Source organism: Canis aureus, chromosome 8 (genome assembly GCF_053574225.1).
Source record: "Canis aureus isolate CA01 chromosome 8, VMU_Caureus_v.1.0, whole genome shotgun sequence".
Taxonomy (NCBI): domain Eukaryota; kingdom Metazoa; phylum Chordata; class Mammalia; order Carnivora; family Canidae; genus Canis; species Canis aureus.
In genome coordinates, this window is record NC_135618.1 from 52,272,414 (window position 1) to 52,299,315 (window position 26,902).

Below are 26,902 nucleotides of genomic sequence, written 5' to 3' on the forward strand. Positions count from 1 at the left end.
ACTTCCAATCTTCCTTAAAATCCTCAAATGGAGTTTAGCTCAACTTGTTTTGTGGCCCTGCGCATACTTTTGGTCGTGAGGCTTTACGGTGCTCCTCACATATGTTGGACAAGTTATTGCCCTTCCTGTAAAGTGAGCCTAGTAATGAGATACCAGCCTTATGGTGTTAGGAGCATTGCAGCTAGTCACAGAAAGTGCTTAGCAAACTGCCTGATTTCCAGCAAGAGTTCAGTGTTAGCTCTTTAAGAATAATACTGGGTGGGGGTTTTTTCTCCCCTGGGTTGTAAGCTCTTCAAGGTCAAGAACTCAAGATTATTCATTATGTCAGCTGTCTGAAACAGCATTGCCCAGTAGAACTTTCAAATATGGTTAGCTTTACTTTTTTTTAAAAGATTTTATTTATTTATTTATTTATTTATTTATAAATAAATAAATAACACAGAGAGGGGAGAGAGAGAGGAGGAGACACAGGCAGAGGAAGAAGCGGGCTCCATATAGGGAGCCCGACATGGGACTGGATTCTGGGTCTCCAGGATCATACCCTGGGCTGAAGGCGGCGCTAGACTGCTGAGCCACCAGGGCTGTCCATATGGTAGCTTTATTGACTGATCACGTTGTGTACACCTGAAACTAATTTAATGCTATGTCAGTTATATATATATAAAAAAATGTGGTAGCTACTAGCCACATATGGTTATTGAGTACTTAAGGTATGGTTACTGTGAGGCACCTGTGTGGCTCAGTCAGTTAAGCATCTGCCTTCGGCTCAGGTCATAATCCTGGGGTCTGGGATCGAGCCCTACATTGAGCTTCCTACTCATCGGGCAACCTGCCTCTCCCTCTATTTGTACTCTCTGTCTCTCTCAAATAAAATCTTTTTTTTTTTAATGTGGTTAGTGCAAATTTGGGACTCGAATTTTTTATTTACTTATGTTTAACAAATTTAGATAGCCGCTTGTGGCTAGTGGCTGCCATATTGGATAGTGCAAGCCAAGCCAGTAAATGTTTGTTGAATGGGAAAAAGGCTGAATCCACCAGTATATGAGAGAAGTGGAATATACAGAGGAGGAAGAAGAGAATAGTGGACTCGAGTTGATTAATAATCCTCAGCAGCTGTTTCACCTCCCATCCAGTGTTTGAATTCCTTTTCCAGCATCATATTATATTTAGAAGAATCAATTCATTCTTGAATGTCATCCTTCTAGTTTTTACCCTTTGGTCCTTACCACCTTGGTGCTGTGACCCACGTTGATCACTCTACCATAAAGAATTCACTCATATTTGAAGGTAATTGTGGTTGTCTTTTCCTGAAAAAAGTGAAAGACTTTTTGACTTCTCCAAGCCAAACAGCTCTTCGTAATAGCTTATTACTGGTGTGTTAGGGAAACTGCTTACCTACCTCACAGGGCTGTTGTGAGGACCAGTAAGATACTATATGTGAAGGTGATTAGCATAGTTTGAGGCATTTAGAAAGAGCTCAATAAATGTTCATTGTTGTTAACAACGGCACATGGTTTGTATTGTGTTTTAAAGTCATCAGATTTATTTTGGTCAAATAGCCCTGTAGGGAGAAAGCAAAGATGAAGAGTGGTGCTCTCTAAAAAGCAAGTGAATTGATGCTACTCACAAAGTGATAGAGTTACATCATGAAGTTAATGAGGCCAAAGATGGTGAATTATATACTCAGGCACTGTCATGATTATTATAACCCAGATAAATTTCTTAAACACTGTAACATGCAGTTTTCTATAACAAACATGTAGTGAGTAAATTTAGTGCCTCACAACAAACTTCAGTGAAAAACAGGCTTTGTGGTAATCCTGTGAGGTTAAGTGTTACATCCTATTAGTATATCTCCATTCAAAAAGCAAATTACCGTGATGCCTGGGTGGCTCAGTGGTTAAGCGTCTGCCTTCGGCTCATGTTGTGATCTCCGGAGTCCTGCATCGGGCTCCCTGCGTGGAGCCTGCTTCTCCCTCTGCCTGTGTCTCTGCCTCTCTCTCTCTCTCTTTGTGTCTGTCATGAATAAATACATAAAATCTTAAAAAAGAAAAGTACAAATGCTATTAAAAAAAAAACATTATCACGGCAAATAGACTTGTGAGAAACTCAATTTCAGAAAGAAGAAATACAGAATAGGTAAATAATCTGTTTTAAGACTGTGTGGCTAATGCTGTGTGTGTGTGTATGTATAACTTGACAACTTACTTGTAATTGTTTTCTAATTTTCTCATCTTTCCAGTGATGACTACCTATGATCTTTGTATCCTCAAAAGCACTCGTATCATATCAATAAAGATCTTTACTGCCAAGGCTTCTAGTTGAATCTTATTATTGCTTGTGACATGATTTTTAACTATGGTTTTAACTAAGACTGAGTCAAAATATTGGGAGCTCACAGTCTTCTATTTTGATATTGCTGTTATTACTGTCATCAACATCCTCATTATTGCTATTGGCTCATTACTCCAAATACTCTGCAGCCTCAACCCTTAAAGCTGTTGTAAAATCAAGTTCTGGGCAGCCTGGGTGGCTCAGCGGTTTAGTGCCTGCTTTCAGCCCTGGGCGTGATCCTGGGCATGATCCTGGAGTCCCGGGATCAAGTCCTGCATCCGGCTCCCTGAACGAAGCCTGCTTCTCCCTCTGCCTGTGTTTCTGCTTCTCTCTGTCTCTCTCATGAATAAATAAATAAAATCCTTTAAAAAAAATCAAGTTCCTCCATCCCACCTGCCAGATACCAACATGGACCAGCTCTGAATCAACGCTTGTAACCATAGCGCAGCAGCTGAGTACAGCTGGAGAAAAATAACACCAGGGGGCTCTCACAGTGCCTATCTGTCAACATCCCTCAGGGCCTTCTTTCATTGCTCCCATCTACTAGTCCCAAGTTTCTACCCTCCCTCCTCCAATGTTGGGTGATACCACTTAGTACATGTAGGAGGCATTCATTGGTAAGAGTCAGGCAGTTGGAAGTGAGGAGGGGAGCCTTCAGCTTCCTTATACCAATAAACATATTTCCATCTGTGCGCATACCCTGCTACCCACAGCTCAGCCTACATCTGTGCTTTGGTACTATCCTCTTGCCATCCCAGGATCCTGGTCTGTCACCCCCTTTCCTACATTTAACTTTATTGACCCTTTCTTCTAAACACCCTTTGGTCTGTCATCTCGAGAAAAACCTCTCCTTTGGCCTCTATTATCTTCTAGCTCTTGTCTATCCCTTCTCTCAGCCAAGCTTCTGGAAAGAAACACTGCCCTTGTTCACACCACTGTCATTCCTTTTCTCTTATCAACCCAATGCAGACTAGTTCCTACTTACCTCATGGTTCCAGTGAAATTATTTTCATATATCCTGTTAACATACCTGCTATGCTGGGACCTGTTTTAAATGTTGGGCCAGGAATGACTCCAGGCTCTATTCTAGACACCCAACAACTTTCCATCTCAATAAGTGTCACCATCATTCCCTCAACTATCCAATCCAGAAATTCTTTTTTTAAAGATTTTATTTATTTATTCATGAGAGACACAGAGAGAAGTGGAGACAGAAACAGGCTCCCTATAGGGAGCCCAATGCAGGACTCCATCCTAGGACTGCGGGATCACAGCCTGAGCCGAAGGCAGATGCTCAACCGCTGAGCCACCCAGGTGTCCCTTGGAGATTCATCTTAAATGTTTCCTATTCACTTTCCATGATCCTCAGATACATTCTCCAATCTCTATAGATTCCACCTGCTTAACATTTGTAACCGGTAACCCTCAACTCCCCACTCCCTAATTCTCATGCTTGCTGGTTTAGATCAGACCTTACATATCCTGTTTGGATTGCTACTGTAGCTTTTTAACTGCAGAAGGCCTCTGTTCAGACCTTCTTTCACGGGGACCTCTCCAAAATTCAAATCTGATCACATTATGCCTTGGCCTACAATGATTTTCACAGCTTTCATGGTAAATAAACTCTAGCTTAATACCCAAGCCCCTTAATGATCTGATTTCTATGGATTTTTTTTAGATTCATCACCTACCATTTGTTCAAATCATCCTAATGGCAACATTTATTGAGCTGCTCTATGTGCTAGGCACCGAGCTAGATGCTTTTCATCTTATTTAAACCTCATAGCAACTCAGTTTTGCCTATTTTGTACAGATAAGGAAATTGAGGCAGAGAGAGTTTAAGAAACTTGCCCGAAGTAAGTGACAGAACCAGGCTTGAACTCGGATGTGAGTGTCACTCAAGGCCAAGCCCTTATACAACATACAGCATGTTTCAAAGTGTAGACTGAGAGCACCTGCATCAAAATCTGGGTTAGGGGATCCCTGGGTGGCGCAGTGGTTTAGCGCCTGCCTTTGGCCCAGGATTCGATCCTGGAGACCCGGGATCGAATCCCACGTCGGGCTCCCGGCGCATGGAGCCTGCTTCTCCCTCTGCCTATGTCTCTGCCTCTCTCTCTCTCTCTCTCTCTCTCTCTCTCTCTGTGTGTGACTATCATAAAAAAAAAAAAAAAAAAAAAACCCTGGGTTACTTGGGACTCCTGAGTGGCTCAGGGGTTGAGCATCTGCCTTCGGCTCAGGGCCTGATCCCTGGTCCAAGGATGGAGTCCTGCACTGAGCTTCCTGCAGGGAGCCTGCGTCTCCCTGCCTATGTGTCTGCCTCTCTCTCTCTCTCTCTGTCTCTCATGAATAAATAAATAAAATCTTAAAAAAAAAAAAAAATCTGGGTTACTTGTTAAAATGCAAATTCCTGTACTCTGTCCTGGACCTGATGAGCTGGACTCCTCAGGGATAAGTCCTTAAGCTCTGTATTTTACATAAGCTCTCCAGGTGAGGTACAAAGCACAGTGCTACTGTCCTGTACTATATACTTTCAGTCGCAAGAAGTAATTCCTCCAATGCGCTATACTGTTCTGCATGCCTTGCCCAAGCTTTTCCTCTTACTGAAACATCTCTGCCTTCTCATCTTTATCTTTCAAGACTCAGCCTAAATGGCCCCCCTTCTAAAAAGCCACTCATTCTTCACCCTGATTTTGAAGCCCATTCTCCTCACCGCACCAAGAACATCGGGCAAAGCCCTCTCCAGCAGCACTTCCACATCTCAGAGGCATTGGTTTACTGTTCATCCCCTCGCCAGAATATAAGCTCCTCTGCACTAGCTATCTGTCCCTCTAGCACCTGGTACAACTCCTTGCTGTAGTGTATGTTGGCTAAGTGTTCATTAGATTCCCTCCCACCTCTTCACCTTCCTGACCCATCCCTTTCCAATAGGCCCCTGTTGGTAAACATTGTATTTTAATTGCTGTTTCAGTTAGGAACATGTTCAGCAGCAAATCAGACGCAGCCTAATAGCAGCCTGAGCAAAAAAGATGCTTCATTACCTCATATTCTAGGACCATAGAGGGGAGAGGTTCCAGTTTTGGCAGAAAGGCTCCACTCTACCAATGGGGTTATAGCCTCTTTGCCTCTTGAAGAATGGTGCCTTTGTTGTGTAAAATGAGTGGCCACTTTTACTTGTTCTTAATGTCCACTAGATGTGCATTTAACATTGAATTCCCCTAATCAATTAACCCAGTTTATAAGCTTTGGTAACTAAAAAATTATAAACATTTATAAATTTAACATACCTGATTTTCTCAAGCATTTCTAATGCTGAACAGACAAAATTTTCTAAGCACTGAAGCAGCTCTTAGAATGAAAAAAAAAATAGAATGAATCAAACCATGGTAAATCAAGTTATTTTAATGAGTTCAATACTCCACAAACTTAATCAAATTCATACAAACTCATGGCTTTGAATGTAAAAACCATCAGTCTGTAATCCACTATATATTTTAAATTGAAATCACAAGGCAAAAGTGACAAGTTTTCAAATATGCCAGATTCTCAAACATTAGAGGCTTGAAATCACAAGCACATCATTTTGTCCTGAAGATAATGTATTTTCCCATACTTCTACATAATCATTTCAACTGTATATCTTTTGTGGTCATATGATAAAAAAATGTGTATGTTTTCCATCAAATTGAAGTGAATTCCAGAGATCTGGAAAAAATCTAAATAGAAAAAATATAAATAAATAACAAAAATACAAATAAAAGTAAAATATCATTTTAAATATATATGAGATTGGTAATAACCTGGAGAAACAGACCATCTTATTATTAGGAGTATAAATTGTTGTAAATTTTTGGAGGAACATTTGGCAATTTGGCCAAAATTTTAAATTATATTTTCCTTTGACAGAACAATTCCACATCTAAGAATTAACCCTATAAAAATACCTGCTTTTCATTGATGATGTATATATAATGATGCTCCTAGCAGCATTATTTGTAATAATGAAAAGTGGGAAACAACTTAAACACCCACTAAGGGTAAACTAGTTAAATAATTGTGGCATATCATATATGTAGCAGCCTTGAAAGATATCCAAGATTCAACACCTAGGATGGTTCCTGTCACACAGTAGGCTCTCAATAAATGTGAACAAATGAATAAAGGATCAAAAGTAACTTGTATTCTTTATTTTGTTCATTCATTCAACAAGTATTTTTTGGGAATATGATGGTGAGCATAAACAGGCCCAGACAATTTCCTTCACATAACACAGTCATTAATTCTTCAAATTTCAAGTAAGTATAAAACTGGTAGGAATTATGAAGAAAAAGAATAAAACTGATGGCAATTATGAAGAAAAAGGACATCCAAATCATACTTGGATGATTTGATGTGGTCTAGGAGATCTAATATAAATAAATTACTGGTGTATTATATACATGTTAGTAAATACATTGAAATACAGTGGTTATGGGATTAAATGTGACTTACACTCTATATAAGATAGGTCTGTATTATTTGTAAGTTTCTCATAATAGCATGTATGCATAATATCATGTATCAGACAAAGCTCTAAATGTGTATATCCTAAATCTGAATAAATAGTTTACATACCATGTTGGTGTTCCTCAAAGTGTTTGGGGAAGAAGAATGAATTTGCATGCTTGCTTGAGAGGAAAGCAAAGTTGTAGAGCTCAAGCTATTATGGTGGGCAGAATTCTAAGATGGTTCCAAGGATTTCCACTCCCTACTCCACATACCTCCTAGTTATGCAATCAAACACAAATCTAGGCATTGCTGTCAAGGGATTTTCCAGATATAATTAAAATTTGTCATCAGTTGACTTAAGTTATGAAGATCCTTGTAAGTAGCTTTGATCTAATCAAGGGAGTCTTTAAAGACATTAAAGCAGAAGAAACTCTTGTTCACCTTGAAGTGGCAAATAACCATGTGTGAACTGTCCATAACAAGAACCTGAAGGTGGCCTCTAGGAGCTGAGAGTCCCACCAACAAAAAGAAAATGGGAACTTCAGACCTGCAGCCACAAGACTGAATCCTGCCAACAACCAATGATTTTAGAAGACCCAACTCTCAGATGAGATCACAGCCATGGATGGCCAACACCTTGATTTGAGCCTGATGAGATCCTGCCCCATATCTGGACTCCTGACTCACAGGAACTGTGAAATAATAAATGTGTGTTTTTTTAAGTTGCTAAGTTTGTGGTAATCTGTTACATAGCATTAGAAAACTAATATAAATAGTATTGGGAATCAAGATGGCTTGCAACCTACAGCCTGACATACTGGTCCCCACCCTGATACCTAGCAGTTAAAAAAAAAAAAAAAAAAGTCAAGAGATGTTTCACTGACAAGGAACCAGGTAGCAGAACAAAACATGTATCCAATACAATTTTATTCATTCTATCAAAACCATCTTGCCCAGAAACTGTTTTTCCTCATTGCTCCAAAGCAATCGTGCATTTGCCATTAAAACATTGACTTTCCCAGAAATGTTTTCACCACTGTTTCTTTTAGGGATGTAACTAATATAGCCCATGGGCATTTCTGTCTCCCACTGAGCATTAGTTCTTGTTACCCTGCAGAACTTGTATGGAATATTCTTTGCATTAGGCTCTCCCAACAGGTTGACTGTCAGCAGTCTTGAAACCTGACAATTATTCTATACCTCACTGCACATTAGAATCAGCTGGAAAACTTTAAAAATACTGATTCCCAGGCCCCCCCACCCTAGACCCATTAAATCAGAATTTCTGGAGTTGGGTTCAGACTTTGGTATTTTCAAAAAGCTCCCCAGTGATTCTCATGTGCAGCCAAATAGGAAGCTACTGGAGTTTACAGCAAAACTACTCCCACTTGTACATACAAGTCACCTGGGATCTCATTAAAATACAGGTTCGAATTCAGAAGGTCTAGGTTGGACTTGATGTGTTGCATGTCTAACTCACCAGGGATGCCAACGCTGCTGGTTCTTGGGCATACTTTGAGTAGCAAGGTCTTTATGGGATTGCTCTTCCAGATGCATACCCCAATCAGGCCACCCTACCTTCATGCTCGTCCTCATGACTTCAAGAGACAGCTCATCTCTTTGTCACTTTTATTCTGTCCTCCCACCATGTTCTCTTCTTACTTCCCCCCACTCCCTTCTGTGTAGCTATTGGTGTCTTCTCTTAGCTTCCCTCCCATTCTCTTCCTCCTTTTATTCCATGTAGTTATCATAACTTGGGGGTAAAATCTAAAGTTGTACCTTCTCGGCAAAAGATTCTGAAACTCTTACATAAAGTCTTGACTCTGTCATGCAAGAGAACAATATTTATTTATTTATTTATTTATTTATTTATTTATTTATTTATACAAAAAGGTGGTTTTATTAAAGCACAAGGAAGGTAAGTAGAAAGAGCTACTGCCTCTTACACATTTTAAAGAAGGTGGTTCACAATAATTATTAACCTATGATAGCCAGTTGTTTTCATTTCTATAAACCATCAACCAAAATAAAATTTAAGAATGTTTTATTCAGAGGCAAGGAAATTGCATCACAAACTGCATGTAGAATTGAGGATTTTTTTCCCTCACTCCCTTTAGAGTATGAAGCTGAGCTGCCTCCCTTTCCAGAGGGATATAAAGTCAAACAAGAAGCAATGATTACTGTGAGTATCACCCAGGCCTCAACCTAAAAAGAAAGGCTTTTATGGGAGAACAGTGGTGATGTCATGAGTTGGGAAGGTGGGAAAGGGGAGGCACTGGAATTAAAACCAGAAATTGGGGCCAGTCCTAGCTCTACTACTACTGGTGTGTCTTAAAAGGCATCTTATAACCAGTCTGAGCCTTGTTTTCCACATCTGTTAAGTGGAACAGATAATCCTTGAGTGACTTACGGGACCTCTGGGACTCAAATGAGATCCTGGATGAGAAAGGTCTTTACAAAGGAGTCAACATATGTCCATGTTGGGAACAGTTGGGGATAGAGTGCATTTCTCTATGTATAGCAGTGTGGGCAAGGTAGAGACTGTACTAAAAGGGCCAAGGACGAGACAACCAGGAAGGGGGTGGGTTTGAGCAGTATACTTGGAGTAAAATAGGGACTTAATGGAGTTTAAAGTAAGGGAGCAAAAACTCTAAGAGATTCAGGGACTTGATCGGGGTCACTGGGATGGGATCAAGTCTAAGTCTCTAAACTTCCAGTAGGTTATTGCAGCAGCCACTATTAGAGATTCTTGTGTCGAAGAAATTTCTTGGCCTGTGATTGCTCTTTTTTCATAGCATCCTGTTCTTGCTCTATAGATGTAATGCTTCTCCAAATTTCTCTGCAGATACCAATTACAGTTCCCTCCCCTGAATTGTCTGTGCTTCTTCCAGAACTTGTTGTTCTTTGTAGATCTTGATCTTTGTCTTTTGTGCTGTTGATGTTCTTTATCTGTGTAGACAACTTTGGTTATTTATTCAAAATTTAAAATGGGGGTCTGAATGGATTTTCCTATGTAGCTGGTATGATTTTCTTCTACTATTGTACATGTGGATTTGTCTTCTGGATTAGTCTCTTTGATGAGTAGAAACATTAACTAGGAGCTCATGAGGAGTGATTGTCTACTAGAAGACTTTTCTTCAGGGTTTGCAGACAGCCTCCAAATCAACAGTGAGGTTTTTTGTTGTTGTTGTTGTTGTTGTTTTTTCCTTTTGGCTACCTACCTGGTTGGCAAATCATTGGAGTCATTGGAAAGGAGGGAGAACTGGATATAAAATGCTGGTGGGAATGGAGTTTTATGTACATTGAGAAGGGCAAAAGCAGGAGGAGGGGGAATGTAGACAGGCCAGTGGACTCTCAGCCAGATTTTTACTTAACCCTTCCTGTTTATCATTCCCATCCTCGGAGGAATTGAACCCCTAAGAATTGAAGCCTTTTGGAGTTACGATGGGAAGAGGCACTCCCATCCTCTGGGGCAGTTTCCTCCTGTGAATCCTGGGCTGCCATTCCCTCTCTTTCTTATTTAATAACAGGTTTTATCCCTGTTTCTTTTGGAAATGTTTGCAAATCTTCTATCCATCAATGATTCTCCTGTTCTTTTCTCTATTAGGGCCCTATTCCTTGATTGTCATTTATAGGTGTCTCAGAAGGGAAGAGGGACAAAGATTTGTACTCATTATGCCCCTTGAACCTGAAGTTAATAAAAAATTTTATCCTTTGTTAGTTTAACTATTTGCATGAATTGATTCCCTCCCCAACCACCCTCCCAATCAGGTTTCACCATTAGAGGAAGCAGTTCTCCATGGCTTCAATACAGAGCACCTTTATTCAGTTCCTCATTTGACCATGGACTCGCATGTACCCTGTCCTCAAGTTCAGTTGGAAACAATCGATCCAAAAACATGTAAGTAAGGAGGTGAGATTTTGTCTTTTATAGTTTGAAGCTTGTAACATTGTAAGACCACAGGATGAGGATGGGATAGACAGAACTCAGGGAGACCACAAAAATATGAAAGAATTATGCTCTTGTTTTAATTTGTACTTTATTTTTTATTTTTAAAATATGTATCATAATTTTATTTTATTTTTTTAAATATTTTAATTTTTTAAATATAAGTAGGCTCCATGCCCAACGTGGGGCTTAAACTCACAACCCTGAGATCCAAGAGTCACATGCTCTACTGACTAAGCCAGCCAGGCACTCCTTAATTTTTATTTTTAGGAGAAGTGCCTTTATTCCACTGGTTTGTCTTTAAGGTTGAAATATAATAAGGATGATAAATAGCAGCAAGTATACCTTGATTCTACATTAAAACCAAAGGGGGGGGGTTGTAAAAAGTGGGTGAAAGTATCTCGTTGGCCTGCTTTGTGGGTTGAAGTCAGAGGTATAGGCTTTCTACATCTTCTCCCTGGGCCCACTTCCTCTAGCCCTGCCTGGTGCCTGACCTCTCCTGCCACTTTATTCTGTCCTCTCTGCTAGTGTGCTTTGGGCCTTGGCAACCATTTACCACCATTATTGTGGCCACAGGCCCCGTGAATTGTCCCTACCCTGCTCCTCTCTGGCCATGTTGCTACTACACTTCCCTTGCTTATTTTCCCTCCAGCCACACTGGCCTCCTTGCCTGAAGCCCTGGCCCTGTGCAGGACCCTGTTAACTCCTCACCAGTCCTCAGAGGCTCAAAAAGATATTTTAAGAGTCCTTAATAATACAGCCCAACTCAGCCTTCTGGAGTAAAATACAACATTTAAGGTCATGTTATTTTACCGACAATATCTTTTTTTGGTTTAGAAACAAACATTTCTCCCAGATTCATTTGGGCCATTTGGGATTTTCAGTGGGATTTTTTTTGGTTTGATTTAGGTTCCCCCAAGGAATATTTAGAAACATTCATCTTTCCAGTTCTGCTTCCTGGAATGGCTAGCCTGCTTCACCAAGCAAAGAAAGAAAAATGTTTCGAGGTCAGTTTCTCTGTGGGGTTTCTTTATTTCTAAATGCCCAGTAATTCATTTTTATCAGATGGTACCTCATTATCTCAGTACCATCAAGTGGTCGTTCTCAAAACAATCCCTTTGGGAGGGAGAACTGTATTTTGGTCACTCACACAACTCTAGCCATGACATCTAGTGCATTCACATACACTGCCATCTGTCTGGCCATTTGGCTCCAGAGAGGTTTTCCGCCTTCTTGGCCTCCCTGCCTGCTCTTCTCCTGGGTAATTGGCATCTACCAGGTTTATTGGCTCCCATTGACTGTACATGCAGATGAAAGCTCTCCTCATATTTTATCTGACTCTGGATTGATCTTCCCACCTTTAGCCTCTCCATACTCCACTTTGTGCCCAATACCATACATGTAGCTTGTTTTAGGAGAGCCTGGCCCACCGGTAGTGCTTGCTAAGCATTGGTCATTGTTACACTACAGCTAGTATTTTGTGTGAATGGAGTTCCAATCCCTGTGCACTCTCCTGTAAATATCCCCATGGAAGCTCCCTCTTTTCTACAGTTGACAGGATACTTTGTGTGTTTGTGTGTTGGGTGGGTGTGGTGTTCCCTGCACAGTTTTGAGTCCTAGAATTTTGGACTGCCACGAAGAGAGTAAAATAGCAACAATATATAATATTGACCAAGTGCTTGTTCTTTGCTGGGAGCTTTGCTAGGTGCTGTGCCGTTCAAACAGGCCTGTGAGATTCCTTCTATTAGTGTCATCTGCATTTTACAGATGAGAAAACAGAAGAACAAAGAGATTCAGAAATGTGGTCAAGATGAATTTTCAGAATTAGGATTCAGATCCAGGTTATGATTCACAATGATACTTTAAAAATTGGCAGTAACTGCAGTGCAAACCTCAATCAGCTTGAACATCCCAGGGTGTTTAGAGCATTCACAGCTAATGTATCAGCTGTTTGGTTGCCTTCAGCAGAGTCTCTCTCTGAGAAGTACATACAGCCAATATGGTGCTTTTATATACTGAGGAGACACTCATAGCCTAGAAAATCCTAATTTCATCCCTCCTAAACAATGGAAGCTGGAGGCTGTCCTCTAAATAGCTCCAGGAAATACTGATTTTTAAAAAAATCCGTATCTGTTTTCTGAAGAACAGATTTGTTACTTGCCGTAGGTTATAAAATCTGAAGTGTTTCCACTTCTTATATTTTTTTGTTTGCTCATTTGGCTTCTCCTGAGGGCTTAATTTCTGTCTCCTATTCATAACTGACCTTCCCCTCCTCTGTGTGATGTTAACAGGTGCAAAGTGCAGCCAAGTGGAATGGTAGTGAGGCCAGGGGCCAGAGAGCAGACCCCTTAGCCTGACCCTGCCATTGTCAGGTGGCTTTGCCTCTCGGGCTTCAGGTCCTGCTGCTAAATGAGGGAGACCAGACAGTCCTGCAAGTCACATTTCAGGGATCTTTCTTTTTAACCTTACTGTGGGCCAAAGTATATTCAGTGCATTGGGCCTTTTATTAGACTTAACAAGGGATGGGACACAATGATTAAACAATGAAATGAGCACAGTAGAATTACCTGTGTTTGAATATGTGTAAAGAATATCTGTAGACAAATTAAGTCGCCCAAATTCAGTTCTTTCAACAAATATTTATTAAATCCTACTGTGTGATTACTGGGCCAGACCCTAGGAATGGATGCTGAGAGGACCAGCAATGGCCCTGTCTGAAAGAAAACCACAAATGAGCAGTAAATCCTTTGGTAGCTGAAGGGTTTTTTGTTTTGTTTTGTTTTTATTTTTTTCTTTTTGTATCTGTTCTCTAAAATAAGAATGTACACAGGGGAAAAACAAGAATGAATCTAGGTGCTGGGAATGCATATCTAGAATTAGTGCAGCAATGTTCAACTGTGCAAATCTTAGTCTAATTTCTTCAGCTATTATTCTTCTAATTTATACCCTTTCAGTGGACACAAAAATCAGCCAAAAGAGCAGCAATTAAGATTTTACATTGAGGGTTATATATCTAATGTTTGCCCATAAATAATTTTGTAATGAGGGGGCTAGAAACAGTTTCCAGCCTCCAGGCAATGATAAAACGCTTTTAAAGAATCAGAGAAATTTCTATTTGTATTAGAGATTAATGAGGCATCCTTATGCCAACTCATATTTCATCTTTGACATCCTGCAGATGAGCTGCCTCTGGGACTAAATGAAACCAGTCTAAACATCAAATGCCACAGGATGCTTGAATGGAGCATTAAAGTTTAAATGTTGTAATGAACGATCAAGGAATGTAGAAAATGTGGGTTCTTAAAACTGTTAGCTTGCAAAAATTGATAAACTTTTAAAGCAGCCAGACACACTGGAGTCCAAAATCCTGCTCAACTGCTTCCTTGCAGCGGGACCCTAAGTGATCTGTGAGCCTGTTTCATCCCCTATTAAAGAGATGGGCAGAACAAAAAAAGGCTGGGGGTGGGGGGTGCCTAGGGAGAAGTGAGGGGGATGGGGGGATGGGAGGTTGCAGAGGTTTTCCTGTTACCGGGAGGATGAAGGGTATTATTTAATGATGTTCACTGGCACCAAGGAAGGTTAGCATCCTACCCTGCCTTCTCTCAGGCTTTGCCCAGAAGCTCAGTAATTTGAATACTACAAATATGCAAGTTGGGTGGATTACCATTAACTTCTGTCATTTCCTAATTTAGGATTTCTTAATTAAATCTGATTCCCTCCTTTTTCACCCCCTGGTCATGTAGTCTTTTGTGGGTTATTTTTTGAACGCTTGAAAATTACATCAACATTTGTCAGACCCAAGAGGAGCTCCTCTTATCCAGATCTGCACAACAGATTTGCATTTTCTCAATTCAGCTGTTCCTCACATCCTGTCAGTGGGAATAGATGCTTAAACTGAATGATAACCAGCCTCCAGCCAAAATTACATAACTGTATTCTTATCTATCACCCACAACTGAACTCACATCCAAATGACTCTTAAACAGCAGCATAATTCATTGTTTATTGGGGCCATTCAAATTATATCTTGAAACAGCATTTATATTAGGTCGCTCAAGAAATAATTGCTGATTTGTATTTTCTCCTTAACATGCTGACTTATATTTCCTTGCTTTCATTATTTTTTGTTTTGTTTTATGATGTAGCTCCAGCAGTGCCTGGGACGGGGTAGGAACCCACTAAATATTTGTTAGATGAATGAATATGTTTCCTCAAAAGTCAAAGCCAACTTTTAAGATAGCAGTTAAGTTATGGGAGTGCTTGTCAGTTTGTCCTGGCTATTACATGCAAGAGGTAATTTACCAACTGTATCTACATTGCCTGGACTTACTGCCTCTGGAGGTAGGTAGACTATGGGGAGGCTGCCCCTAGAGCTAGAGCTGACAAAGGGCACAGTCCTTTACAATTGAAGGGACTCCTAGCGGAGGAGAGCCAGAGTTGAGCCAGAAGCTGAAACTGAAGAATAGTAGTTTCTAGCACTTCAGGGGCCTTACTTTGTGCCAGTCATTGTTCTAAGCATTTGATCTGCAGAAACCCATTTCATCTTCCCAGCAACCCTCTGCTCTGGGCGCTCTTATTTCAGTCTTATGGATGAGGACCATGTAGCGGCAGGGTTAATCAACAAGCTCAGGGGAACAGCTCGTAAGTGGTGGAGCCAAGATTCAAGGTGAGCACTACTCTGCTTCCTGAATCTAGGACTTTGACACAAGACTGCGCTGGTGGTCAGTCCAATGGCTTGCCAGAAGCACAGGCCACGTTCTGTTAGGAAAGATCAGTTTGGAAGCTGTGGAGAAAAGGAGTGAGAAGCGAGGCAGATCTGGGGCAGTCACCCAGACCAGGCCCCCATGCAGGCCTCTTGGGGCAAAATCATTTATTTAGACTGTTCTTGGAGTACCATGACACTCCAAGGAAAACTAGAGGGAATAAAGCAGAAGGGGGGCGGGGAGAGCAATAAGGGGCACCTAATTAGTATGCCATAGAGCACCTGGCCAATTAGAGACACATACACACACACACACACGAATGAGGCAGTCTATGTGGTGATACATGGTCCAGTGGTTCAGAGCCCAGCTGCCAGAAACAGGCTGACTTTGCTTCCAACCTGACTCTGCGTCAGACAAGCTGTGTAAACTTGATGATTTTGATTTTGATTAATTCATAATTCAATTCCTTTATTCATGTCATTCTAAATATTATGAATTGAACTCTGGTGAATTTCATAAAGATCCTAATCCAATGGTTTGTTCCTTGTTAGATATTTTAATCTCCTAAATGCTCAGAATAAAATTCAGCCTATTGAATAAGCAGATATTTCTCTAGTCGTTATTTTTGGAGGAGATTACAAATGGGAAACTAAACCTTAAGTGAATGATTTCCATGAATTATCTCAGCCTTAAGATTAGATGAAGACCCTGTACATTTCCTGAGATGAATTTAACAAATGAAATGGATTTATTTAATCCTTTCCCAGATAGTTGTTTTCAACTATGTATAAAAAGGTTACAGGGGATCCCTGGGTGGCGCAGCGGTTTGGCGCCTGCCTTTGGCTCAGGGCGCGATCCTGGAGACCCGGGATCGAATCCCACGTCGGGCTCCCGGTGCATGGAGCCTGCTTCTCCCTCTGCCTGTGTCTCTGCCTCGCTCTCTCTCTCTCACTGTGTGCCTATCATAAAATTAAAAAAAAAAAAAAAAGGTTACAGAGAAGGGGCACCTGGGTGGCTCAGTCAGTTAAGCATCTGCCTTTGGCTCAGATCATGATCTCAGGGTCCTGAGACTGAGCCCTGTTTCAGGTTCCCTGTTCAGCAGAGAGTCTGCTTCTCCCTCTCCCTCTGCATCTGTCCTACCTACTTCCCTCATGTATACACACTGTCTGTCTCTCTAATATAAATTAGTAGGGACGCTTGGGTGGCTCAGTGGTTGACCGTCTGCCTTTGGCTCAGGTCGTGATCCTGGGGTCCTGGGATCAAGTCCTACATCCAACTCCCTGCAGGAAGCCTGCTTCTCCCTCTGCCTGTGTCTCTGCCAGTCTCTCTGTGTCTCTCATGAATAAATAAAATCTTTAAAAATAAATAAAAGTCTTTAAAAAAAAAAGATCACAGAGATGTAGGCAACATCTGTATGGCACTGAAGTGACCATCTATGAGAAAGTCAATGGACCTTTTAGTTTTGCTGGGAAATTAGCTGGGTGCTAGCAATATTTTATATTGTGTTAAACAAGGGTACTCTGTGAAAGATAAAGAATGGGAAATGATTACTTTATACAAATAGTTGGTAGAAGTACATCTGTGAATTGACAGTAGATATTGTACAGTCATTTCCTGGGTGTGTACTGACATATGCAGTACATAGACCAAGCCAAAGGTAAATGAATGTAGATGCTAGTATCTAAATCAGTTTGCCAATAAGTGAGAAATCACATGTATGTTGGGGGGAGAGATGAAAATCCAGAGGTCTTTGCTCCAAAATATTTTGGTAATTTTTGAAAATTTTGGTAATATTTGAAAACAAGTATGAATTACCTTTGTAATTATTAAAAAAAGAGAATTTTTAAATAACATTTTCAAACCCATATATTTGATTTGTCCCCCCATGTAGGTGGTTTTATTTCTTTTTCATTTTCACTAACAAACTGAGTAAATCATCTCACTTCCACCTTTTTACCATTTGTTCGGTCTTTAATTTGTGGCACCTTGGCACTGAAATCCTCCGGTACAACTCTTCTTAAGTTTTCCTAATGACCCAGTACTGCCAAACTCAGTCACCTATTGAAGGGACAAAAAGGCAGCCAGTATGGCAGGAGCAGAGCAAGTGAACGAGATGGGAGGTGAGGTAGGCAAGGTCGCTCTGCAGCAGCCACATCATGTAGGCCAGTAAAGGGTGTGAGTTTTATTTTAGGAGCAGTGGGACCTCAACAGAGCAGAGTGGTTCTCTACCTTCTTGGGCCCAATACTCCATGTCACATTTTATAGAGCCCTCTTCATGGCCTGAAAGGAAATGCTTAGATAATATTTGTTACCTATTTATCAGTTACCTGATTGCTATCTGATTGCTATGTTGCTGTATCATAAACTACCTGGAAACTTCACGGTCTAAAACAACGATTTATTATTTCTATGGGCTGACTGTTCTCTCATTTTCACCTTGATTTGTTCAGGTGACTGCTTTCAGTGGCGACGGGGCAGGGCTGGGAGTGCAAGCTGGCCTCATGTACGAGGCTGCAGCCTCTGTGCTGGTGTCTGCTAGATACTTCAGTCCTCCACCATATGCTTCTCATCCTCCAGGAGGCCAGCCTCATTCCTTTTATAGCCCGGTGGTTTCAGAGCAGCATTCCAAGAGGGCAAAGGCAGAAGTGTGAGGCCAGGGCTCTGGAACCCCCAACAACATCCTCTCCACCAGGATTCATGGATCAAAGCAATTTACAAAGCCAGCAACTCACAAAGCAACTCATAAGTAGGTGAGAAATATACTCCCTCTAGAAGTAGAAAAGTCACATTGCAAAGGGGCATGGACCTAGGAGGCATGATTAATTAGGTGCTTGTTAGCATAATAATCTATCACATCTATCTGTGCAATAATTTCAAATATATATATATCATACATGCTATATATGATACTATGTATATGTATATACTATATATATGTATAGTGGCTGTTTATACTATAGCATAAAGGATAAATACAATGAAAACCATTCATGACATTAGTAATACTTATTTAGTTCTTTCATTTTATTTTTATTTCTTTAATTCTTTTAAAGCTTAGGTAGAACTCACCAAAAGATATGAGTAGTCACTTGCTCGCACATGTACATAGAATCCCCATGATTATGACAGCTTCAAAAAGCAGACTGAATCACACATAATGCATCGTATACTGTAAGTGATGTCGCCCACGGTGACAGGATTTTTCTGAAATGCTGAGAAACTCTTAGGTTCTGAATAGAACAGTTTTCTCTCTGTATAGATTAGTTGCTTTCCAAAAATAAAAATATATTGAAATAATGTTTTTTTAAAAAACCTGCCACCTTTGAATGTTAAATGGAGTTAGGTTCTAGACTCAGATGATTATAAATCAGTTTTTTAACCAAGTAGATATCCAGTGGGATATTTGAAAATATTTAGGATGCAGAACAATTTTTTATTGTGCAGGACCGTCCTGCCCATTGCAGGGCATAGACTATCTCTGGTTCGGAAGTCTAAAATGGATCTGCAGGACTATGTTCCTTCTGGAGCCACCTTCCTTCCTTGCCTGGAGGCCATCTTCTGTCTTCAAAGACAGCAACAATATCACTTGGACCCCTGCTTCCATCATCATATCTCCTCCTTCTGCCTCCCCTGTGATTACATTGTCCACCCCCCCCCCCCATAACCTCCCGATGGCTTTTTATTTTGATCACATTTGCAAGGTTCTTTTGCCATGTAAGATAACATATCCACAGGATCTGGGGATTAGGATATGGACATTTTTGAGGGGCCATTTTTCAGCCACACCCAGCATATTAACACTGTTTTGTTCCTTTTTTTTTTTTTAAGGTTTATTTATTTATTTGAGAGAGAGAGAGAGAGAGAATGCACATGTGTGCATGAATGGGGAAAGGGGCAGAGGGAGAGAATCTTCAAGCAGACTCCAAGCAGACTCTAGAGCCCAACATGGGGCTAGATCTCACTACCCATGAGATCATGATCTGAGCAGAAACCAAGAGTCAGACACTCAACCAACTGAGCCACTCAGGTGTCCCAACACTGTTTTTCTTAAGAGGAAAACATCCAAAGAACTTCAGAGCCAGGAAGACACTGAAAGAGGTCTGGAATAACAAGGGGACACCAGGTAGTGGTGGGAACTATGACCATCAAGGAAGCTCATGCATTACAGGGGCAGCTGCTATGCTCCTTATTTCCTGTGGCTAGTCACCATGCTGGAACATGGGATCAGTATGACCACATCTGAGTTTCCAATAAAGCCCCCAATCCAGATTTTACCATGAGTTTCCAATAAAGAGTTTCACATCTCCTGAGTTTCCAATAAAGCCCCCAATCCAGATTTTACCATGAACCATCCTAACTTTTACCTGTTGACAATTTTTAAAAAGATAAAATACAGCATGCCAAACAGAATATCATTAAAACATTTTTTAAGAGCAAGGTGTTAAAATCCGGTAGAGCTGAGTTAAAATCTCAGATGAGCTCCTTACATGAATGACCTCATGTCACTGAGCCCCTGTTTTCTCATACATGGAAGAGGAACAATAATCCCTACCTCATTGGCTCATTCTGAGCATTAGGGTAGATCATGGGATTATAGCTTAGCACTGCACCTGGCACATAGCATGTGCTCAATAAATAGCTTGCTATAATTCTTTTTCTTAGGCCCTATTTTAAGCACATGCAGGATGACAACAGTGAATACCACAGTGGCCCTGATCTCAGGCCCCAAAACTGTTAATTTTCTGCTCCAGGCACTTTCCAACTCCTATTGATCTCTGCCTTTAGTTGCCTTGAACTTTATCCACAAATATGTCCTACGTACTTGCAACATATATAAATTGTTAGTAAGCAAGTATTAAGACTACAAAGAATTATTATTATCAATACGAAAAAAGAGAATAACACAACAGAACCATGAGGTAGAAAAATAGACAAAGGATATGATCAGGAAGTTGACAAAAGGGGAGACCCAGAGAGCCGAATCAAAAGATACTCAATGCCTCAGATCAGCAAAACATGTAAAAGTTTGGCAATATGAAGAATGGATGAAGCTGTGGAAAAGAATGAGCATGTTCTAATATACTACCCTCCTGGGGACAAATTTGGCGAAACCTAGTAAAATTGAAAATATATATATATTCTATGACCTAAAACTTTCTAAATCCATACTATGGCTGGAAAAACTCTCAGTCTTTGCATACAAGGAGCTCTCAAGGACATTAAATGCAACATTGGTTGAAATATAAAGAAATGGAGATGATCTTAAAGTCCATTAAAAGGAAGTAGTATAAATAAAACTTTTTTAAAAAAGCTTTATTGAAGTATAATTTATATACCATAAAATCCACTCATTTTATTCAAGTGAGTATGGAAATTTTACCCAATTTACTAAAATCCACTCATTTTACCCTTGTTTATACATGGGTGAATGGATAAACAAAATGTGGTATATCCACACAATGGAATATTATTCAGTCTTTAAAAGGAAGGAACTCTTGTCACATGCAACCACATGGATATACCTTGTGGACATTATCCTAGTGCAGTAAGCCAGTCATACACACACACACACACACACACAGCTATTGAAATACAAAGTATGATTTATATGTATGATTCCACTTACATGAGGTACCTAGTGTGGCCAAATTCATAGAGACAGAAAGAGGCAGGGTTGTTGGCAGGGCCTACAGGGAGGAAGGAATGGGGATTTTTTTTTTAAGATTTTATTTATTCATGAGAGACACAGAGAGAGGCAGAGACATACGCAGAGGAAGGAGCAGGCTCCATGCAGGGAGCCTGATGAGGGACTTGATCCCAGGACCACGGGATCACGCCCTGAGCCAAAGGCAGATGCTTAACAGCTGAGCCACCCAGGCATCCCAGAAGTGGGGAGTTTTATTTAATGGGTAGAGTTTCAGTTTTGCAATATGAGAGGAATTCTGGAGATGGGCTATAAAGCAATCTGAATGTGTTTAACACTACTGAACTATACACTAAAAAATTGTTAGGATGGTAAATATTATGTATATTTTACCACAATTTAAAAAAATATTTTTAAAAAATCCACTCATTCTAACTGGAGCAAATTCACTGAGTTGTGCAGCCACAACCACAATCTAATTTTAGAACATTTCCATGACCACCCCCCCCAATCTCTAATAACTATATCTGGTCACTCCTCATTTCTACCCCTACTCCCAGGCAATAGCTAATCTACTTTTTATCTCCACAGATTTATCTTTTCTGGACATTTCATGTAACTGGAATGACATAGTATATGGTCTTTTGCATCTGACTTATTCACATAGTACAGTGTGAGGTTCATCTGTGCTGTAGCATATAACAGTACTTCATTTTTACTGCTGAATAATATTCAGTGGTATGAATATACCACATGTTGTGGGTTGTTTTACTTTTTGGCTATTATGAATAATGCTGCTATGGACATTTGCAAATTAGTTTTGTATGGACATGTGTTTTCATTTCTCTTGGGTAGATTTTGAGTAGAGGAAACTGGATTTTTGTCTGATCTTGTTATGTTTGATTGAATATCACAGCATTGAAGTGGGTCCAGACAGAAGATCCCAATTTCACATTTTGGAAGTTAGTACCTAAATATGAAATATGGCACCAAGTTAAAGGCTATTTTTTTTAAAAGATTTTATTTGTCTATTCATGAGAGACACAGAGAGAGAGGCAGAGACACAGACAGAGGGAGAAGCAGGCTCCCTGCCTGATATAGGACTTGATCCCAGGACCTGGAGCCAAAGGCAGATCCCAGGACATTGAGCCACCCAGGTGCCCTGTTAAGAGCTATTTCTTGATCATCTACCATTGCCAGATAGTTGCATCCTGAGTGATTAATCAGTAGTGATTGATGACTATCACTTATAGACTACTTCCTATATGCCAGGTATTATTTCACATTGTGGTCTGGTTTAGTCATTAGTCATCATAGCAACCCTTGGAATAGGAGGTTTTATTGTTCCCATTTTTTGGATCAGAAAACGGAGGCTCAAGGAGTACTCACATTCACAAGAGTACCAAGAGGAGGAGCCAGGGTTTGGGTCCAGGAATCTGACTTCACAGCACTCTGTCTTACTGTCGTATTGCCCCCTAAACTGAGCTTTCAGTCACTTGTGGTCACACACATGGTCCAGAAGCAGATGATGCTCCTGATGGTCAGTAGTAGCCTAACTACATCACAACATGTCATTCACCTTATTTCATCTTGTAATGCAGACATTTTATCATCTCGCATCATCACCAGAAGAAGAAGGGTGAGTACAGGACAATAAGATATTCTAAGACAGAGAGAGAAAGGAGACCATGTCCACATGACTTTTATGACAGGATATTGTTATAATTATTATTTTCTTACCATGCCTAATTTGTAAATTAAATTTATCATAGGCATGTATATATAGGAAAAACATAGTACATAAAGAGTTTGGTACTATCTGCAGTTTCATGCATCCACCAGGGTCTTGGAACCTATCCTCTGTGGATAGGGGGGACTGCTGTATGTCACCAAGGCTGCAAATACTTCCCTCTGAGGCTCTTGGAATTGCTGTCAGATCCAGTTTGTAAACCATGCAAGAAAATCTTATTATAAAAAAAAAGAAAAGAAAAGAAAAGAAAAGAAAATCTTATTATAACTTTATAGTCATGCTTCTTTTCTTCTTTTTAACAATGGCAGCATTGATCACTTCATTCCCAAACTTGGCTAGAAGTTGCTTTTGTTTCTAAAAATCAAAGTCATCCTCAAAAGACAAGGCTTTAAAAAGAAAGTCAACAGGCTCTGACCTGAGGGTGACCCCCTGGTTGTCTTACAAAATAAAGGGCAGTGGCTTTGTGACAGTATTTTCCTTTTCTGCTCTGAAGCTTTGTCCTCTTGCTTTCAGGGGCATGGCTTTGTGCCAGGTGGCTCTAGTAGCAGTCTTGATGGGCTGCTAAATAGGGTGAACATTACCATTTGGCCGTAAATTGCATTTCAGTTTTTATACATAGTATCAATTAACTTTTGCTACAAAACAAAGTGTCTCAAAAGTTAGTGGCTTAAAACAACAATTTATTTAGTTCACTCTCTTGCAAGGCAACAATTTGGGTTGGGCTCAGCTGGGAGGTTCTTCTGGCCTTGGCTGGGCTTATTCATGTGTCTGTGGGTAGCTACCAGGCAGGCTGGGTACCGGCTGGCCTAGGATGGCCTTAGCTGGGATGGATCATCTCTGCTTGACTTGGACTCCCAGGTTCCATTAGATGAACCCTGGATTGTTCACCTGGAAGGTGGGCAGGGGTATAAGGATTCGAGTAGAAGTTCTCAAGGCCCCTTGAGCCTGAGGCTTGGAACTGGCCCATTGCTACTTTCATGGCATTATATTGGCCAAAGCAGATCACAAGTCACAAGCTCAGATTCAAGGAGTAAGGAAATAGATTCCACCTCTTGATGAGAAGAACTGTAAAGCTACATTGCAAAGGATGTGGATCCAGGGAAGGGTGCAGAATAGCGGCCCTTTTTGCAATTTACCTCATATGCTGTATTAGAAATAATATGGACCTGGCAGCAGGTGACAGGTTTGACTTCTGGATCTAGCCTAGTGACTTCAGGGAAGTTACTTGTCTGCAACTCTCTCCTCTCCTCATTTGTAAACCACAGGTGGGATTATTGAGAGGGTTAACTGAGGTAATGTGTGAGAGTGCAAACTCTGGAGTCCAACTGGTTTCAAATTCTTACTCTTCTATCTATGAGTAAGTGACTTTGGGCAAGATATTTAAACTTTCTGTGTCCTAATCTGTAAAATGGGAATAGTAGTAGTAGTAGTAGTAGTAGTAGGAAGAAGAAGAAGAAGGAGAAGGAGAAGGAGAAGGAGAAGAAGTAGTAGCTGTTGTGAGGATAAATAAGTAAAATTTACTTATTTATTTTTAAGATTTTATTTATTTATTCATGAGAGACACAGAGAAAGAGAGAGGCAGAGACACAGGCAGAGGGAGAAGCAGGCTCTATGCAGGGAGCTTGATGTGGGACTCGATACTGAGACTCCAGGATTATGCCCTGGGCCGAAGGCAGGCACTGAACCGCTGAGCCACCCAGGGATCCCATGTTAAGTAAAATTTAAAAGAGTGCCTGGCACAGAGAAAGCACTGAGTACACGTTAACTGTTGTGAACACAATTAACATATGCCTGGAAAGTAGCAAGTCTACAAGAGGAACGTTACTCCCTATGGTCCCTACTGGGTAACCAGTTGTTGCTTGAATAAATGGAAGGTGGCATCCTTGTTACTAATTTGTGTATTACAGATGGCCAAGGATGGACTTTCCTCATCATTCTAAAAATACTAGTGCCTTCTAAACATAATATGTATTTGTAAAAATCTAAACATAACTCATGGAAATAATATGGTGAGCTCAGAATCTGAGAATGAACTATGAAGAGCCCTCCAAGGCTGAAGAAGCTGCTGGAATCACAGCCACAGTGACCAAAAAAAAGTAAGAAAGGAAGACTGCAAGTATCCCAGATTTCTCTTGAGACTTCATGTCTAGAGGATTAGAAGCCATTTAAAAAAAAAGAAAAAAACCACACAAATGAAAATAATTGATTTTTTTTTAAAGAATCTATCTTAAAATAAGTCATTGACCACCCCCTTGGTTGTTTAGAAAGCTGCAGTATCTCCTGCTACTTTTGAGGAACAAGAAAACCCAAGTCCTAAACTAATTCCAGATCCAAAAGATGTTTCAACTGTTAATCCCTTAGAATAATAAAAGGGCTATCCAGGAAATAGTTGTAAACAGAGCTTTCCTGAAATCACATTTCTGTGTCAGACATCAAGTACTATGGATTTTTCCATGCTTCTACATGAAAGATCATCTATCAAAGATTGATAATGTTCTAAAGTAGAGGTCTGCAATCTGTGGCCTATGGGGCCAGCTGCCTGTTTTTGTAAATGAAGTTTTATTGGAACACAGCCTCATCCATTCGTTTACATATTGTCTATGACCACTTTTGCACTAAAAGCACACTTTTATACTTTTTCACTAGAGCCAAATTGAGTAGTTGTGACACAAGTCTAATGTTTATGTCTGGCACTTTAAGAAGCAGTTTGCCAACCTTTGTTCTGAAAACCTGGAACTACCCAGATTTTTGTGGTAGTAGCTGCTGTGCTTCTGTGAGAGGCCATGTAAGGGAAGCCTCATTAATAAGCGTAGAACTTGGAACTATGCTCATCTGAATTTAGGGCCCAGTTCTACCTCTTTAGATATGTGGCTTTGGACCTTGCTAACATTGGGACCTCACAATTTTAACCTACCTATGCCTCAGTTTCCTCCTCCATAAAATGGAAGTCATAATAATAGTAATTATTAGTAGTAGTAAAAGAGAGTTTATTGGAATTAAATAAGGCATTTAAAGTGTTTGCCTCAAAAAAAAAAAGTGACCAGCACAGCTACAGTAAAAAGTAGCAATAAAATAAAAACAAAATTAAATTGGAGAAAGGTTCCTTCAGCCTGGAATGGAAAACTAAAGAGGAAGGCAGTAGATAAGGAAGAGGTGGGTTGAGACTGGCCCTGTGGGTAAAGACTGGTGGGAAATTAGTCTCAAGACATACGGATTTTCTGAAAGAACCCAGTGATGAAGGGTAGGGTAGGCGTGCTGGGGTCACACAGGTGGGCTTGAAGCTCCCGCTCCAACTTTTGCTAACTCTGGGCCCCTAGAAAGATTCCTTAAACTGTGAGTCTCAGTTTTCTTTTCTGCTAAATGGGGAGGATGATAATCATACTATCCACCTCACCAGGGCTTTTAAGATGATTGGGTAAGATGCCGAGTGTATGGCACTTAGCACAGGGTGAGTGTTCAGTAAGGGGTAGCCATTGTCATCTAGGACTGTGCTTGAAAGAAGGATTCAGGAAGAGAAGCAGCTGGCAGCAAGTGAGAAAACAGGGATCCAAATTAACAGTGAAAAAAAAAAAGAATGAATCCAGCTTTAGGCAAGAATAGTGAGATGGATCGTCAGAGCCTCTGCCAGAAACTTCCTTCTGCACAGGCCTTGACCAATTTATCCATCTTCTCTGAGCAGAGGGCAGGCCTTGAAGGGAGTTCTCCAGACCTGTTGGTCTCTTAGAGTCATGTCTATGATGCTAGGTTGCAAATAATTTCCATACTAAGACAGTAGTTTCCATGGGAGTAGAGTTTTTATGAAGACTTGCTTGTTTTTTGTTGAATCTTTGTTGACATTGACCTTCCTGGTCTTCTATTTATAGTTATAGCTGCCTTCCCTGGGACCCCTGGGCTGCCCATAGTCTATGTGATTCGGAAGGGGGAAGAGGTTTTAAGGCAGGAAATCAACTGTGCAATTGTTAAGATAGAACTTCAGCATTTTTCTCAGACTGAAGGTTGATTAAAAGGGGACAATGCTATTCCTGTTTTGTCATGAA

The 26,902-nt window shown here is 40.4% G+C and overlaps 1 protein-coding gene across 6 annotated transcripts in view; it reads left to right on the forward strand.

Annotated features, from left to right (window-relative positions):
• Window positions 1-26,902, forward strand: part of IQCK (IQ motif containing K) — a 135,953-nt gene that overhangs the window by 1,371 nt on the left and 107,680 nt on the right. For all 6 annotated transcript variants that reach the window (XR_013384992.1, XR_013384990.1, XR_013384989.1 and 3 more), the window contains exons 2-4: window positions 8,937-9,001; window positions 10,591-10,720; window positions 11,678-11,775. Coding sequence is in view for 3 of the 6 variants with exons in the window: in XM_077906809.1 (XP_077762935.1) it covers window positions 8,937-9,001; window positions 10,591-10,720; window positions 11,678-11,775 (293 nt within the window). In the remaining 3 variants the exon portion in view is untranslated. The remainder of the gene's footprint in view (window positions 1-8,936; window positions 9,002-10,590; window positions 10,721-11,677; window positions 11,776-26,902) is intronic.